The sequence below is a fragment of the Gadus macrocephalus genome, chromosome 10 (genome assembly GCF_031168955.1).
Source record: "Gadus macrocephalus chromosome 10, ASM3116895v1".
NCBI lineage: Eukaryota > Metazoa > Chordata > Actinopteri > Gadiformes > Gadidae > Gadus > Gadus macrocephalus.
Genome location: NC_082391.1, coordinates 14119762 through 14137676, shown reverse-complemented (window position 1 = coordinate 14137676; position 17915 = coordinate 14119762). Strand labels below are relative to the sequence as shown.

At 41.5% G+C, this 17915-nt stretch overlaps 3 protein-coding genes across 13 annotated transcripts in view; all 3 read left to right on the top strand.

Annotated features, from left to right (window-relative positions):
* The window catches only part of LOC132465813 (protocadherin alpha-C2-like), a 185000-nt gene that overhangs the window by 104862 nt on the left and 62223 nt on the right, over positions 1 to 17915 (top strand). Inside the window, exon 1 of one of the 11 annotated variants that reach the window (XM_060062620.1) lies at positions 31 to 3159. The exons of 8 other annotated variants lie outside the window; for them this stretch is intronic. In XM_060062620.1, the coding sequence (XP_059918603.1) occupies positions 775 to 3159 (2385 nt within the window). In that variant the 5' untranslated portion in view covers positions 31 to 774. Of the gene's footprint in view, positions 1 to 30; positions 3160 to 7707; positions 10237 to 11143; positions 13651 to 17915 lie in introns of those variants that run through there. 2 more of the 11 variants (XM_060062622.1, XM_060062630.1) reach the window with 2 other exon arrangements.
* LOC132465819 (protocadherin alpha-2-like) lies at positions 3948 to 6562 on the top strand. Its single transcript, XM_060062656.1, has one exon. The coding sequence runs from the start codon at positions 4103 to 4105 to the stop codon at positions 6545 to 6547; it is 2445 nt and encodes an 814-aa protein (XP_059918639.1). The 5' UTR covers positions 3948 to 4102; the 3' UTR covers positions 6548 to 6562.
* Positions 11139 to 17443, top strand: LOC132465816 (protocadherin alpha-2-like). The gene is made up of 2 exons (XM_060062653.1): positions 11139 to 11204; positions 14953 to 17443. Exon 2 carries the CDS (start codon positions 15029 to 15031, stop codon positions 17426 to 17428), a length of 2400 nt encoding a protein of 799 aa, XP_059918636.1. The 5' UTR covers positions 11139 to 11204; positions 14953 to 15028; the 3' UTR covers positions 17429 to 17443.

The window sequence follows — 17915 nt, the reverse complement described above, 5'->3', positions numbered from 1 at the left end:
ATAACATTCGACTGGGCGTTTTTACTTTTCTCATGATCTAAACTGTTTTGCAGCAAACCTCAAGGCATCAAATCCATGTCATTCTAAACTTTACTGCATTATGAACCTTTTTTCTTTAACATATTTTTAATGATTTATTATTATGGAGTAAATAAGGCTCCTTCGTCAATGGCTATGGTAGCCACTGAATGGACCACTGTCCTTGGTGCTGAAACGGTATTCAATAGGCTTGTAACCGCGTTCCGCTAGACTGGAATGATTCATCCTCATAATGGAGCACAATAATTTGTTGTTGAAAATGTACAGCATTTGAATGTGATGTTAGCAGTTTCATTTACTCGCTGGAGGCCTGTAACTTATTCCTCAAATATCAGAGTTCAAGCAACTTGATAAGGCTTATGAAACCCATTTTTCTGTCAGATTTCATACATTTTGAACGTCGCTGAACAGTTAATCTGGTATTCCAAGAGAATGAAAAATCCATTCTCTGGTTGTTTTGGAAAATGTACTGTACTTGCGTCAAGTGTCCACAAGGGGATATTGTAGACCATAACATTTCGAGGACTGTAGTTCTCTGTGAAACTCCACCCAGGTCTGAGAGACGACTGCGTTTCTCCGGGCTTTGTTACAAAGACGAGCAGAAGGATAAAGAACTGCGGCCGTTGCGTTGGCATTGCTCCTGAATATACATCTATATTTGCGGGACGACTTTTCCAGGAACAACGGGACTAAAGCGATATTTCGACCCATTTTCTGTTAGTTTCGGATGGAATTATGTCACTGCATATGAGGAAAAGGAGGTGTATTTGGATATATCTGGCGGTTACGCTTTTCGGATGCTTTTGGAAAACGGTGTGCGGGCAGCTTTCCTATTCGGTGCCCGAGGAGATAAAAGCAGGCGCTTCCGTTGGAAATATTGCTAAGGATCTAAACCTCAATGTTCAGGATCTGGAATCCCGTACGTTTCAACTCGTTTCTGGCTCAAAGCGAAAATACTTTGAGGTGAATCTCAAGACTGGTTCTCTGTTTATCAATGAAAGAATCGACCGTGAGGAGCTCTGTGGAAAGGCTACGAAATGCACCGTAAACATAGAGGCCGTGATCAATAATCCGTTGAAATTGTATCATTTAGAGGTCAATATTGTAGATCAAAATGATAATGCACCCTTTTTCGTAGAAAATGTACAATCCCTCGACATCCCAGAAAGTACTCTAACCGGAGCCAAATTTGCACTTATTGAAGCATCTGATTTGGACGTAGGTAAAAACAGTGTAAGTACATACACGCTCAGTCCAAATGATTACTTTACTTTGGAAATACATAAAGGCGGTAAGAGTGTGTCCGCCGAGTTAGTGCTTCAGAAGGCGTTAGATCGGGAGAAAGGGGCCCTTTTTAAGCTCACACTGACAGCAGTTGATGGGGGAAATCCTACCAGATCAGGAACATCACAGATTGTTATTAACGTTTTAGATGTAAATGATAATCGCCCGGTTTTCAGTAGTTCATTGTTCAAAACGCGGATTTTGGAAAACTTGCCTCCTGGAACTAAAATAATTATATTAAATGCAACAGACGCAGATGAAGGTGTGAATAGTGATATTGAATACTCACTTAGAAGTAAAGGCCAGGATGACATATTTGATTTATTTGATATTGATCCTAAAAGCGGCGCAATTTCGATAAAAGGTCCAATAGACTTTGAAAAAAACTCTGCGTTTGAGATCCACGCGCAGGCCAGTGACAGAGGCCAGCCTCCAATGTCAGCTCACTGTAAAGTACTCGTAGAGGTAGTGGACCTCAACGACAATGCTCCGGAGCTCACCGTGACGTCATTGATGGATACTGTAAAAGAAGACGCTAAAATAGGCACTGCTATTGCTTTGGTCTCCGTTCTCGACAAAGACGATGGAAAGAACAGCGTAGTGAGGGTTGTGATCGCGAACGACGTGCCATTCAAGTTGGAAACGAACTATAAAAACTATTACTCGCTGGTAGTTAACGGGCTCATCGACAGAGAGACGATTGCTCAACACAATGTTAATATCGTAGCAACTGATGAAGGTACCCCACCTCTTTCCAGCTCCACCGTTGTCACAGTGCACGTGGCTGACGTTAACGACAACGAGCCCCGTTTCACGGAGACTCTGATGAACGTTTACGTCAAAGAGAATAGCCCAGTAGGTGTTTTTATTAAAACTGCGTCGGCAATTGATGTTGACGGGGGACAAAACGGTCAGATAAGTTACTCACTTTTGACAAACAGCGTTTCCTCAATACCTCTCTCTACAATGGTCAATGTTAATTCAGAAACTGGCGATATTGTCAGTCGCCAATCTTTCGACTATGAAGAGTTAAAAACGTTTCAATTCAAAGTTAGGGGCACAGACTCCGGTATTCCTCCCCTCAGCAGTAACGTGACAGTGAATGTTTTCATCCTGGATGAGAATGACAACAGTCCCGGGATTTTAGCCCCCTATTCTGAACACGGCTCCGTTAACAGTGAGAACATTCCCTACTCTGCTGAAGCGGGATACTTTGTGGCTAAAATCAGGGCCGTAGACGCAGACTCTGGTTACAATGCACTGCTTTCTTATCACATCTCTGAACCCAAAGGAACCAATCTCTTTCGGATCGGAACCAGCACCGGTGAAATCAGGACTAAGAGACGGATGAGTGACAATGACCTGAAAACTCACCCGTTGGTGGTGTTGGTTTGTGATAACGGAGAGCCCTCCCTGACAGCTACGGTGTCTATTGATGTCGTTGTGGTTGAAAACACAGGAGACCTTCAGACTCAGTTCAGACACGTGCCGCTAAAGGAGGACAGCTTCTCTGCTTTAAACCTGTATTTACTGATCGCCATTGCGTCGGTGTCAGTGATCTTTCTACTGAGTCTCATCAGTTTAATAGCAGTCAAATGCCACCGGACAGACAACAGTTTAAGCAGGTACAGCGCCCCAATGATCACCACCCACCCTGACGGGAGCTGGTCTTACTCTAAATCTACTCAGCAGTATGACGTGTGTTTCAGCTCAGACACACTGAAGAGTGACGTAGTAGTGTTCCCTCCTCAATTCCCGCCTGTTGATGGGGAACTGATCAGTATAAATGGAGGAGACACTTTAAGCAGGACTCAGACTTTGCCCAATCACGAGAAGGTAAGACACATGAACGTTCATATTTGATTATTCTGTTGATGCATTTACTGTCTGTATTGGATCATCCTAATCCGAAACTACGTTATGCTGTCCCAGCTGAAACAATACTTTAAAGACCTAGCTATTAAACAAATGCAGCTAATGGTTGTATCTATTCGATTTGATAATGAGGAGTGTTATACACATGAACAAATATTAACGGCTATCAAATAAAATGGTTATTGACTTATGATAATAATAATCATCTTCATGATCACAAAACTTCTCATGATTATTATTTTTGTTTGTATAATGAAGGTATTATAGAGGTATTGTTTCGTAAATGGTTGACACGTTACTTTTATTCATGAACAACAAATACGTGAATGTGCCTTTGCATTTTTGGTGGGCATATTTGCTTCCAAAATAAATTGCCATGGGAGAATTTACATTAGCATAGTTTAGAAAAAAGATTACTCTGACATTTTCCACACATCCCCGTTATTCTTAATCCTAAATGAATGGTTAACAAAGTAAACAAAGTATCAAGATGCTGTCTTTCAGAAATTCTTTCAAGTCAAAAGCCAATTAACTGACGTAAAATATAATGAAGAACCAACGTTAGATCACTTGTGTTCATTAATTAACGCGTAACAATTACATGGAACAAAAAAATAATCTTGTTTTCCATATGGTTGGTCACATTACCATTATAGCCCGTTGTCACGTAGCTTTTTATGAACCTTTATTTCCTCATGACAGACACGTGGTGTCGCTTGAGACCATGGAAAAATATAGAGGCAGAAGACTCCTCCTCTGTTTAACCAAAGTCGTCAGTGTGTAGTGCTTTGTGGTCAAGGAAACATTCGGATGAAGTCGTAGGAGAAGGGTTGGACCGTGGCATAAAACTGGATATTCCTCATGTTTCGTGGATCGAGGATTTATCTCTTTTGATACTTCGGCGATGGCTGCATTGGAACGATACGATCATGTGTGGATTGTACTTTCCGTTCTGCTTTGTTTCTGTGGATGGTCCGTTGCACAGATATCCTACTCTGTTTCCGAAGAGGTGGACAAAGGAACCGTAGTCGGGAACCTCGCCAAAGATTTAAACCTCATTCTCCAGCAATTACAATCCAGGAATCTTGAAATCAATTCGGGTTACAAAACTCAGCATTTTCAGGTTGATTTGAAAAGTGGATATCTATATGTTAACGAGAGGATAGACCGAGAGGAGCTTTGTCCCAACACGGTAAAGTGCTCTTTAAACGTAGAGGCCATGTTAAGTCATCCGCGAGATCTTCGTAGAATAGAAATTGATATTCTCGATGTAAATGATAATTCACCATATTTCATGGAGGAGGACAAGATAATTGATCTGACTGAGTCGTCATATCCCGGGGAGAGGTATCCATTGCCAACTGCTCATGATGTTGATATAGGTAGTAACACTGTAAAGGCGTATAAATTGACCCCCAACGAACATTTTTCTTTAGATGTTCAAAGCAGTGGAGATAGCAGTCTGTCTGCTGAGTTGGTTTTGCAGAAATCATTAGACAGAGAGAAACAGGCCGTAATCACACTGACTCTGACCGCTGTAGACGGTGGTAAACCTCCCAGATCGGGGACATTGCAAATAACCGTTAACGTAATGGACGTGAATGACAACACTCCCGTGTTTAGTCAATCCCTCTACAAAGCGCAGATTGTTGAGAATGCTGAAATAGGAGCCACGTTATTAACTCTCAGCGCTACTGACCTGGATGACGGGGTGAATAGTGAGCTTCTCTACTCGTTTGCAGCAAAGGGGCGCGTAGACCCCAGTGATAAATTCTCCCTCAACGAAGAGACCGGTGTTATCACAGTAAAATCAAACATTGATTTTGAGGAAAGTCAAGCTTATGATATTCGTGTCGAAGCAAAAGATAAAGGTACGCCTCCTCGTATTGGACATGGCAAGGTTGTGGTCGAGGTGATCGACATAAATGATAATTTACCGGAAATAATTGTCTCATCTCTTATGAATCAGGTTAAAGAAGACGCTGAATTAGGTACAGTCGTGGCTTTGGTAACTGTGACAGATAGAGACGGAGGCAAAAATGGCCATGCAAATTGTAGAATTACTGGCTCTGTTCCTTTTAAACTGAAGTCAAACTATAAGAATTACTACTCTTTGTTGGTTGACGGTGCTCTTGATAGAGAGAGCGTTTCTCAGTATGACGTCACAATCACTGCTACGGACGAGGGGTCTCCACCTCTCTCTAGTACCAATGTGATCACCGTCCACGTTTCTGATGTTAATGACAATCCACCGCGTTTTCCTCATCCGGTCATAAATGTTTACGTGAAAGAAAACAGCCTGACGGATCAAGTCATTCATACAGTAACCGCTACTGACGCAGATTTAGGAGAGAAAGCAAAAATAACGTACACTATAATTAATGAAGTGTCCATGCCTGTGTTATCAATGGTTAATATCAACTCAGATACTGGTGAAATAGTTTGCCTTCAGTCTTTTAATTATGAAGAAAAAAAAACATTTCAGTTCAAAGTTCAAGGCATCGATTCTGGTGTTCCTTCACTGAGCAGTAACGCCACTGTTAACGTTTTCATCCTTGATGAGAATGACAATAGTCCCGGGATTTTAGCCCCCTATTCTGAACACGGATCCGTTAACAGTGAGAACATTCCCTACTCTGCTGAAGCGGGATACTTTGTGGCTAAAATCAGGGCCGTAGACGCAGACTCTGGTTACAATGCACTGCTTTCTTATCACATCTCTGAACCCAAAGGAACCAATCTCTTTCGGATCGGAACCAGCACCGGTGAAATCAGGACTAAGAGACGGATGAGTGACAATGACCTGAAAACTCACCCGTTGGTGGTGTTGGTTTGCGATAACGGAGAGCCCTCTCTGACAGCTACTGTGTCTATTGATGTCGTTGTGGTTGAAAACACAGGAGACCTTCAGACTCAGTTCAGACACGTGCCGCTAAAGGAGGACAGCTTCTCTGCTTTAAACCTGTATTTGCTGATCGCCATTGCGTCGGTGTCAGTGATCTTTCTACTGAGTCTCATCAGTTTAATAGCAGTCAAATGCCACCGGACAGACAACAGTTTCAGCAGGTACAGCGCCCCAATGATCACCACCCACCCTGACGGGAGCTGGTCTTACTCTAAATCTACTCAGCAGTATGACGTGTGTTTCAGCTCAGACACACTGAAGAGTGACGTAGTAGTGTTCCCTCCTCAATTCCCGCCTGTTGATGGAGAACTGATCAGTATAAACGGAGGAGACACTTTAAGCAGAACTCAGACTTTGCCCAATCACGAGAAGGTAAGAATAAAACACATCATATTATACGTCACAACTTTTTCTTTTCTTTTCTCAACTACCCCTCATCAATGATGACCACGAAAGCACTGAACATGACCTGGAACATGTATTTGTTATGATTTTAAGCTTTCTACTGTTATTCTATTTGTTAATGAATACCATGCCTTGAAGGTATTTTCCCCTTGGAACACCAATCCACAGAAATAATGTAACCTAATGTGTTGAACTGGCTATAATGTAATTTGTCACATAGGGTTGATCATTTTTGAAGAGGTGTTGGCTGACAATAATTCGCTGTATTTGGTAATGATTACAACTTGTATTATATTATATTGCTGTGAAAATGAATAAAATACTTCATGTAAAATACTAAAATATTGGCCAATTGTACTACGGAAAAATAGTTGCATAATTGCATAATAATTGCAAATAGGACATGAAATCGTTTTTCCGGATAGTAACGTGTATTGCCTGTTCGCTGAATAGGTAATGTAATTGTTAATATTAATGTTTGTTGCAAGATACTTTAGTTTTCAATTTCGTTGCAATTGCAGTGTTACAAACATGGCCAACAAGAAGCTGTGATATGATATAGCTTTCTTTCGATTGCCCAGAGACATGTTATACGTTCCAAACAAGTCCCAGTTAATGCTTATGTACCACTGTCCATGGTCCTGAACATGCGGGTCCTGAACATGCGGAACCTGAACCAGGGGGTTCTGAATAGGCAGGCCCTGAACTAGCTGCATGCGTTTTGTCCACTGCTGGGGACGTGGTTCACCTCAAACAACAGTTAGGTTTGAGAAACAGTGGAGATTTAACCTTCTATGATGGGTCATTTCATAACATGGTTGTCATCTAAAAGCCTCACATTTGACAGAGTTTTAGGTGTGTTAGCTATTCAACGTTAAACGATTAGAATTCAAATTATTTCTGTACGGCGACGTGGAAATATTTATTGCGCTGCATTTTGTTGCTTGCCATTGGAAATCACTGGGAAAATCCCCTAGATTCATATTGATTTGTTTCCTGTTTGTATCGTGTCTTTGTTTACTTGGAAATGGCTAACTTGTCAACGTTTAGTATGATAACTGAGAAGGTTCGATTCACGCCTATCAAGTGACCAGAGGGGGGCATTATAGACCACAACATTGAAATAATTTGAGCGTAAGCTGAGGCCACTCCCCGGCTCACGACGACTCTATGGGCTTTGTCACCAGAAACGCAGAAGGCGAATGAACTGCAAGGCATCCATCGTTTCATGCTAAATAATTAGAAGGCCATGTACAATCGTTGGATTTGTTCTTTTTTCCTGGAATACTTTGAAGGATTTATCCGATTTTGAATTACCGTTTGGCCGCGTCGGATGGTAGCCTACAATGTCTGTATCTATTCAAAGGGTCTCCGTTGGTCTACACATAGCGATTGTGTTACTGGATTTGTATTGTACAGCAGCGTACGGACAGCTCTCCTACTCCGTATCCGAAGAGGCAAACCCCGGGACGTATGTTGGAAACCTCGCGAAGGATCTGAACCTCAACTTGCAGGAATTGGATTCGCGTAGATTTCAGATTGCCACCAGTTCAAGGAAACGACATTTCGAGGTAGATCTAAAGACTGGTGTTCTCTTTGTCAAAGAACGGATCGACAGGGAGGAGCTCTGCGCCAAAGCTAGAAAATGCATCGTAAACGTAGAAGCAGTTATCAACGATCCTTTAGAACTTCATCGATTAGAAGTGAATGTTTTAGACATTAATGATAACACACCGTTTTTCACAGAGGTGCTACAGTCTCTTAACATCGCCGAGAGTACTGTCCCAGGACTAAAATTCAGCCTCGTAGAGGCATCCGATTTAGACATTGGCAAGAACAGCGTGAATACATACAAGCTCAGTCCTAATGATTATTTTTCGCTGGATATTCATAAAGGGGGAGACAGTCCGTCTGCTGAGTTAGTTCTGCAGAAGCCGCTAGACCGAGAGAAACAGGCTCTGATAAAGCTCACGTTGACCGCAGTAGACGGAGGAAATCCTCCTAAATCAGGAACGTCACAAATAATCATTAATGTTTTAGACAACAATGACAATCCTCCGGTATTCAGTAATTCACTGTACAAAACACAGATTGTAGAAAATGTGCCTACAGGAACCACAATAGTCTTCCTCGAAGCATCAGACGCAGATGAAGGTGTAAATGGCGAAATTGAATATTCACTCAGGAGTAAAGGCCAGGATCACATTTTAGATTTATTTGAAATTGATTCTAAAAGTGGTGCAATTTCCGTTAGAGGTACAATAGACTTTGAACAAAACTCTGCATTTGAGATCCACGCCCAGGCCAGTGACAGAGGCCAGCATCCGATATCAGCTCACTGTAAAGTACTCGTAGAGGTAGTGGACCTCAACGACAACGCTCCGGAGATCACCGTGACGTCACTCATGAAGGCAGTGAAAGAGGACGCTAAAATAGGGACCGCCATTGCCCTGGTCACTGTCCTTGACAAAGACGATGGAATAAACGGTGTGGTAAAAGCGGTTATCGCCAATGACCCACCATTTAAACTTCAGCCTAACTACAAAAACTATTATTCCTTAGTGGTTAACGGACCTCTGGACAGGGAGACCGACGCCCAGTACACGGTGACTATTTTAGCCACTGATGAAGGGTCCCCGCCTCTCTCGGGTGTTGTCGTCGTCACTGTTCACGTTTCTGATGTCAACGACAACGAGCCCTGCTTCACGGAGCCCGTGCTGAACGTGTACGTCAGAGAGAACGGGCCGGTGGGGGCCGTTGTTAAGACGGTTTCTGCGGTTGACGCTGACGTCGATCAAAACAGTCAAGTGAAGTATTCGTTTTTGCCGAGAAGTAGTTCACCGTTGCCGCTATCTTCAATGATGAATATAAATTCGGAAACTGGAGAGGTTTCATCCCTTCAATCATTTAACTACGAGGAATTAAAATCGTTTCAGTTTAAAGTTCAGGCCACGGACTCTGGAGTCCCTCCCCTTAGCAGTAACGTGACTGTTAACGTTTGTATCCTGGATGAGAATGACAACAGTCCCGGAATATTAGCCCCCTATTCTGAACATGGCTCCGTTAACAGTGAGAACATTCCCTACTCTGCTGAAGCGGGATACTTTGTGGCAAAAATCAGGGCCGTAGATGCAGACTCTGGTTACAATGCACTGCTTTCTTATCACATCTCTGAACCCAAAGGAACCAATCTCTTTCGTATCGGAACCAGCACCGGTGAAATCAGGACTAAAAGACGGATGAGTGACAATGACCTGAAAACTCACCCGTTGGTGGTGTTGGTTTGTGATAACGGAGAGCCCTCCCTGACGGCTACTGTGTCTATTGATGTCGTTGTGGTTGAAAACACAGGAGACCTTCAGACTCAGTTCAGACACGTGCCGCAAAAGGAGGACAGCTTCTCTGCTTTAAACCTGTATTTGCTGGTCGCCATTGCCTCGGTGTCAGTGATCTTTCTACTGAGTCTCATTAGTTTAATAGCAGTCCAATGCCACCGGACAGACAACAGTTTCAGCAGGTACAGCGCCCCAATGATCACCACCCACCCTGACGGGAGCTGGTCTTACTCTAAATCTACTCAGCAGTATGACGTGTGTTTCAGCTCAGACACACTGAAGAGTGACGTAGTAGTGTTCCCCCCTCAATTCCCGCCCGTCGATGGAGAACTGATCAGTATAAACGGAGGAGATACTTTAAGCAGAACTCAGACTTTGCCCAATCACGAGAAGGTAAGACACTTAAACGTTCATCTTTAATTATTCTGGTGATATGCATTTGTTTGTATTGAATTACCCTCATCAGAAACTACGTTATGCTTTCTATGGTGCTGAAACAATACCTTAAAGACTTAGCTATTACACAAATGCAGCTATATTTTCTATCTATTCTATTTGAAAATGAGGAGTGTTATACACATGAACACATATTATGCGTTTGATAATGTTGAATGTATTACTGCATTATAAGCACAGGGTCGCCAAGTGTTGCAATTTGAGTCACTTAAGTAGCGTTGCTTCACACGGTGCAAACACAACAGACTACAACGGCTACAAAATAAAATAATTATTAGCAATAATAAAAATCATATTCATAACCACAAAACTTTTCATGATTATTATTGTTGGTATTATAGAAGTATAATAGGGGTATTGTTGTTTCGTAAAAGGTTGACACGTTACTTTTAGTCATGAACAACAAATAGGCCTATACGTCAATGTGCCATTACATAGCCATTGTATAATTCTTATTAGCATAGTTTAGAAAAAGATTACATTGACATTTTCAACACATACACTTTATTATTAATCCTAAATGAATGGTAAACAAAGTCAACAATATATCAATATGCTGTCTTTCTGGAAAATGCTCAAGTGAAAAGCCAATCGATTGACGTTAACTATAATAAAGAACCAACGTTAGATCTCTTATAGGCTATTCCTCCATTTTTCATAACACATAATATAATAGGTAACATGGTACATTTTTTTTTTTTTTCATATGGTTGGTTACATTAACATTATAGCCCGTTTTCAGATACCTTTTTATGAACCTTTATTTTCTCATGACTTACACGTGGTGTCGCTGGAGACCGTGTTAAAATATAGAGGTATCAGACTCCTCCTCTGTTTAACCAACGGCGTCAGTCTGTAGTGCTTTGTGGTCTGAGGAAACATTCGGATGAAGTCGTAGCAGAAGGGTTGGAGCGTGGAGTAACATTGGATATTCCTTATGTTTCGTATCGAGGATTTATCTCTTTTGATATTTCGGCGATGGCTGCTTGGCAACGATACGATCATGTGTGGATTGTACTTTCCGTTCTGCTTTGTTTCTGTGAATGGTCCGTTGCACAGATATCCTACTCTGTTTCCGAAGAGGTGGACAAAGGAACCGTAGTCGGGAACCTCGCCAAAGATTTAAACCTCAATCCTCAACAATTGCAATCCAGGAATCTTGAAATCAATTCGGGTTACAAATTGCAGTATTTTCTGGCTGATTTGAAAAGTGGATTTCTATATGTTAACGAGAGGATAGACCGAGAGGAGCTTTGTCCTAACACGGTAAAGTGCTCTTTAAACGTAGAGGCCATGTTGAGTCATCCGCGAGATCTTCGCAGAATAGAAATTGATATTCTCGACATAAATGATAATTCACCGTCCTTTATCGAGAAAGTAAAGATAATTGATATGTATGAGTCATCATACCCTGGGGAGAAGTATCCATTGCCTTTTGCTCGTGATAGTGACACAGGCAGTAACTCGGTAAAGACTTTCAAATTGAGCCAAAATGATTATTTTTCATTGGATGTTCAAAATAGTGAGAAACACAGTTTGTCTGCTGAGTTGGTGTTGCAGAAATCCTTAGATCGAGAGAAACAGGCAGTAGTCACATTGACTCTGACCGCAGTAGATGGAGGTAAACCTGCCAGATCAGGAACACTGAAAATAATTGTTAACGTAATTGATGTGAATGACAACCCTCCCGTGTTCAGTCAATCCCTCTACAAAGCGGAGATTGTTGAAAATGCTGAAATAGGAACTACGTTAATAACTCTTAGCGCTACAGATTTGGATGATGGTATAAATAGTGCAATTATCTATTCGTTTACGGGACAGGAAAATATAGACAGCGACAAACTCTTCATAGTTAACGAAGTGACTGGTGTCATCACAATAAAATCTAAAATAGATTTCGAAGAAAATCAAGCTTATGAGATTCGTGTACAAGCAAGAGATAAAGGCACTCCCCCTCGTATTGCACATGGTAAGGTTTTGGTAGAGGTCATCGATATAAATGATAATTCTCCAGAAATAATTGTCTCATCTCTTATGAATCAGGTTAAAGAAGACGCAGAATTAGGTACAGTCGTTGCCTTGGTGACTGTGACAGATAGAGATGGAGGCAAAAATGGACATGCAAATTGTATAATTACTGGCTCTGTTCCTTTGAAACTGAAGTTAAACTATAAGAATTATTACTCTTTGTTGGTTGACGGTGCTTTTGATAGAGAGAGTGTTTCTCAGTATGACGTCGCAATCACGGCTACGGACGAAGGGACTCCACCTCTCTCAAGTACCAATGTGATCACCATCCAAGTTTCCGATGTTAATGACAATCCACCACGTTTTCCTCATCCGGTCATAAATGTTTATGTCAAAGAAAACAGCCCGACAGATCGAGTCATTCATACAGTAACCGCTACTGATGCAGATGTAGGTGAAAATGCCAAAGTGACATTCGCTATAATTAATAACGCGTCCTTTCCCGTGTTATCGATGGTTAATATCAACCCGGAGACTGGCGAAATCGTTTGCCTTCAGTCGTTTAATTATGAAGAAAAAAAAACTTTTCAGTTTAAAGTTCAAGCCACGGACTCTGGAGTTCCCCCGCTTAGCAGTGAAGTTACTGTTAATGTTTGTATCCTGGATGAGAATGATAACAGTCCTGGGATTCTAGCCCCCTATTCTGAACACGGCTCCGTTAACAGTGAGAACATTCCCTACTCTGCTGAAGCGGGATACTTTGTGGCTAAAATCAGGGCCGTAGACGCAGACTCTGGTTACAATGCACTGCTTTCTTATCACATCTCTGAACCCAAAGGAACCAATCTCTTTCGGATCGGAACCAGCACCGGTGAAATCAGGACTAAGAGACGGATGAGTGACAATGACCTGAAAACTCACCCGTTGGTGGTGTTGGTTTGTGATAACGGGGAGCCCTCCCTGACAGCTACTGTGTCTATGGATGTTGTTGTGGTTGAAAACACAGGAGACCTTCAGACTCAGTTCAGACACGTGCCGCCAAAGGAGGACAGCTTCTCTGCTTTAAACCTGTATTTGCTGATCGCCATTGCGTCGGTGTCAGTGATCTTTCTACTGAGTCTCATCAGTTTAATAGCAGTCAAATGCCACCGGACAGACAACAGTTTCAGCAGGTACAGCGCCCCAATGATCACCACCCACCCTGACGGGAGCTGGTCTTACTCTAAATCTACTCAGCAGTATGACGTGTGTTTCAGCTCAGACACACTGAAGAGTGACGTAGTAGTGTTCCCTCCTCAATTCCCGCCTGTTGATGGAGAACTGATCAGTATAAACGGAGGAGACACTTTAGGCAGGACTCAGACTTTGCCCAATCACGAGAAGGTATGTAAACTGCTAATCAGCCACATTTTTCATTTAATTTAAAAGGTTAAATATAATATATTTGTCCTGTCTTTACAATGTTATACAGCTTTTGTGATGCCACTTTGAGGAGCAAGTAGAGGGATTATGTGGCGTAATATTATGTCCTGATCAAGAAACATCCTGTATTTATTTAGATTGCTCTCCGAAAGTGTTGTTGCATAGTTTGGTTAAGCATATATGCTTTTCATCTTCCCATTTTGCTCAATGTAAAACAATTCCTGACTGTTGAAGGAGAACTGATCAGTATAAATTATAACCGGAGGAGACACTTTAAGCAGAACTCTGACTTTACCAAATACAGAGAAGGTAGGACACATGAACCTTCACGTTTTATTTTGCTGGTGATTTGAACATACTGTTTGCATTGGATCATCCTCTTCTGAAATTACGTTATGCTGTCCATGGTGCTGAAACAATACTTTGAAGACATGGTGGTTGGATAAATGCAGCTCTTTCTTCTATCTATTCTGTTTGATAATGAGAAGTGTACACAAAAACAAATATTATTGCTTTTAAATTGTTGAATCTATTACTGCATTATTAGCATAGGCTACTGCTGCAATTTCAGTCGCTTATTTAGGGATCTTTCACACGGCACATATAAACACAGCTGTCTACAACGGCGACCAAATAAAATAATTATTAATAATCATAATCATAATCACAATAATTGTCATGACTATCTTTGTTATGGTATTAGAGGTATTGTTATTACGTTAACTGTTGACACGTTGCTCTTAGTTGTGAACAGCAAAAATGTTAATGTGTCGTTCTATTGTTGATGTGCCTATTTGCTTCCAATTTAGGCATTGGCAAGTATATGCATCAAACTAAATATAGACATGTGCCACAAATTCCTATTGTTTCCAATCCTAAATGAATGTTTAACAGAGTAAACAACCTATGAAGATGCTGTCTTTATGAAAAATTTTCAAATTATAAGCCAATTGACTGACGTTAGATATGATGAAGAACAAACGTTAGCAGACCTCTGTTCATATATTTGTATAATATTATAGGTTAACACGAAACATTTTTTTTTTTTTTTCTTCGATATCGGGTTCGGCACATTAACTTAACAAACAGTTGCAATTTTTTTTTTCTGAAATTGTATTTGTTCATAACAGACACGCAGTGTCGCTGGAGACCGTGGTAACATATGAAGGCGGAAGACTCCTCCTCTGGTACACCAACGGCGTCAGTCTATAGCCTACTGGTTTGTGGTACGAGGAAACGTTCGGATGAAGTCGTAGCTAGAAGGGTTGTACCGTGGACTAACGTTGGATATTCCTCATGTTTCGTGGATCGAGGATTGGTCTCTTATGATATTTTGGCAATGGCTACTTGGCAACGATACGATCATGTGTGGATTGTACTGTGCGTTCTGCTTTGTTTCTGTGAATGGTCCGTTGCACAGATATCCTACTCTGTTTTCGAAGAGGTGGACAAAGGAACCGTAGTCGGGAACCTCGCCAAAGATGTAAACCTCAATCCTCAACAATTGCAATCCAGGAATCTTGAAATCAATTCGGGTTACAAAATGCAGTATTTTCAGGCTGATTTGAAAAGTGGATTTCTATATGTAAACGAGAGGATAGACCGAGAGGAGCTTTGTCCTAACACGGTAAAGTGCTCTTTAAACGTAGAGGCCATGTTAAGTCATCCACGAGATCTTCGTAGAATAGAAATTGATATTCTCGATGTAAATGACCATTCTCCATTGTTTTTGGAAGAAGTAAAGATAATTGATATGACTGAGTCCTCATATCCTGGTGAGAGGTATCCATTGCCGTTTGCTCGCGATAGTGACACAGGCAGTAACTCGGTAAAGACTTACAAATTGAGCACAAATGATTATTTCTCCTTAGATGTTCAAAAAAGCGAGAAACAGAGTCTTTCTGCTGAGTTGGTGTTGCAGAAATCATTAGACCGAGAGAAACAGGCCGTAATCACTCTGACTCTGACCGCTGTAGACGGTGGTAAACCCCCCAGATCAGGGACACTGCAAATGACCGTTAACGTAATGGACGTGAATGACAACACTCCCGTTTTCAGTCAATCTCTCTACAAAGCGCAGATTGTTGAAAACGCTAAAATAGGAGCCACGTTATTAGCGCTTAGCGCTACTGACTTGGATGACGGTGTAAATAGTGATATTATCTATTCGTTTACAGGACAGGGACATAAAGACAGCGGTAAACACTTCATACTGAATCAAGAGACTGGTGTAATCACAGTTAAATCTCAAATAAATTTCGAAGAAAATCAAGCTTATGAGATTCGTGTGCAAGCGAGAGATAAAGGCACTCCTCCTCGTATTGCACATGGTAAGGTTTTGGTAGAGGTCATCGATATAAATGATAATTCTCCAGAAATAATTGTCTCATCTCTCATGAATCAGGTTAAGGAAGACGCAGAATTAGGCACAGTCGTTGCCTTGGTGACTGTGACAGATAGAGACGGAGGCAAAAATGGACATGCAAATTGTATAATTACTGGCTCTGTTCCTTTCAAACTAAAGTTAAACTATAAGAATTACTACTCTTTGTTGGTTGACGGTGCATTTGATAGAGAGAATGTTTCTCAGTATGACGTTACTATCACAGCAACCGACGACGGGACTCCACCCCTCTCAAGTACCAATGTGATCACCGTCCACGTTTCTGATGTTAATGACAACCCTCCACGTTTTCCTCATCCGGTCATAAATGTTTATGTGACAGAAAACAGCCCGACAGATCGAGTCATTCATACAGTAACCGCTACTGATGCAGATGTTGGTGAAAATGCAAAAGTAACATTCGTTATAATTAATAACGCGTCCTTTCCCGTGTTATCGATGGTTAATATCAACCCGGAGACTGGCGAAATCGTTTGCCTTCAGTCGTTTAATTATGAAGAAAAAAAAACTTTTCAGTTTAAAGTTCAAGCCACGGACTCTGGAGTTCCCCCGCTTAGCAGTAACGTTACTGTTAACGTTTGTATCCTGGATGAGAATGACAACAGTCCCGGGATTTTAGCCCCGTATTCTGAACACGGCTCCGTTAACAGTGAAAACATTCCCTACTCTGCTGAGGCGGGATACTTTGTGGCTAAAATCAGGGCCGTAGACGCAGACTCTGGTTACAATGCACTTCTTTCTTATCACATCTATGAATCCAAAGGAACCAATCTTTTTCGGATCGGAACCAGCTCTGGTGAAATCAGGACGAAGAGACGGATGAGTGACAATGACCTGAAAACTCACCCGTTGGTGGTGTTGGTTTGTGATAACGGGGAGCCCTCCCTGACAGCTACTGTGTCTATTGATGTCGTTGTGGTTGAAAACACAGGAGACCTTCAGACTCAGTTCAGACACGTGCCGCTAAAGGAGGACAGCATCTCTGCTTTGAACCTGTATTTGCTGATCGCCATTGCGTCGGTGTCAGTGATCTTTCTACTGAGTCTCATCAGTTTAATAGCAGTCAAATGCCACCGGACAGACAACAGTTTCAGCAGGTACAGCGCCCCAATGATCACCACCCACCCTGACGGGAGCTGGTCTTACTCTAAATCTACTCAGCAGTATGACGTGTGTTTCAGCTCAGACACACTGAAGAGTGACGTAGTAGTGTTCCCTCCTCAATTCCCGCCTGTTGATGGAGAACTGATCAGTATAAACGGAGGAGACACTTTAAGCAGAACTCAGACTTTGCCCAATCATGAGAAGGTAAGAATAAAACACATCATATTATAAGACACAACTTTTGCACGTTTAAAAAAAGTGCCTTTCTCCCTGGAGTATCCTCCAACAAAAAGTGTTCCCAAAATTGAGCAAATGCAGCTATATAATTTCTAGTCTTTTTTCTCAACTTCCCCTCATCAATGATGACCATGAAAGCCCTGAACATGACCTGGAACATGTATTTGTTATGATTTTAAGCTTTCTACTGTTATTGTATTTGTTAACCATGCCTTGAAGGTATTTTCCCCTTGGAACAACAATCGACAGAATTTATGTAACCTAATGTGTTGAACTGGCTATAATGTAATTTGTCACCTTGGGTTGATCATTTTTGAAGAGGTGTTGGCTGACAATGATTCGCTGCATATGGTAATGAATACAACCTGAATTATATCATGTTGCTGTGAAAATGAAGAGAATACTTAATGTAAAATACTATCATATTAGCCATTTGTACTACGGAAAAATAGTTGCATTATTGCATAGTAATTGCAAATTG

Coding starts and splice junctions, on each gene's coding strand:
- LOC132465819 (XM_060062656.1), top strand. CDS start 4,103: ATGGCTGCATTGGAACGATACGATCATGTGTGGATTGTACTTTCCGTT.
- LOC132465816 (XM_060062653.1), top strand. CDS start 15,029: ATGGCTACTTGGCAACGATACGATCATGTGTGGATTGTACTGTGCGTT.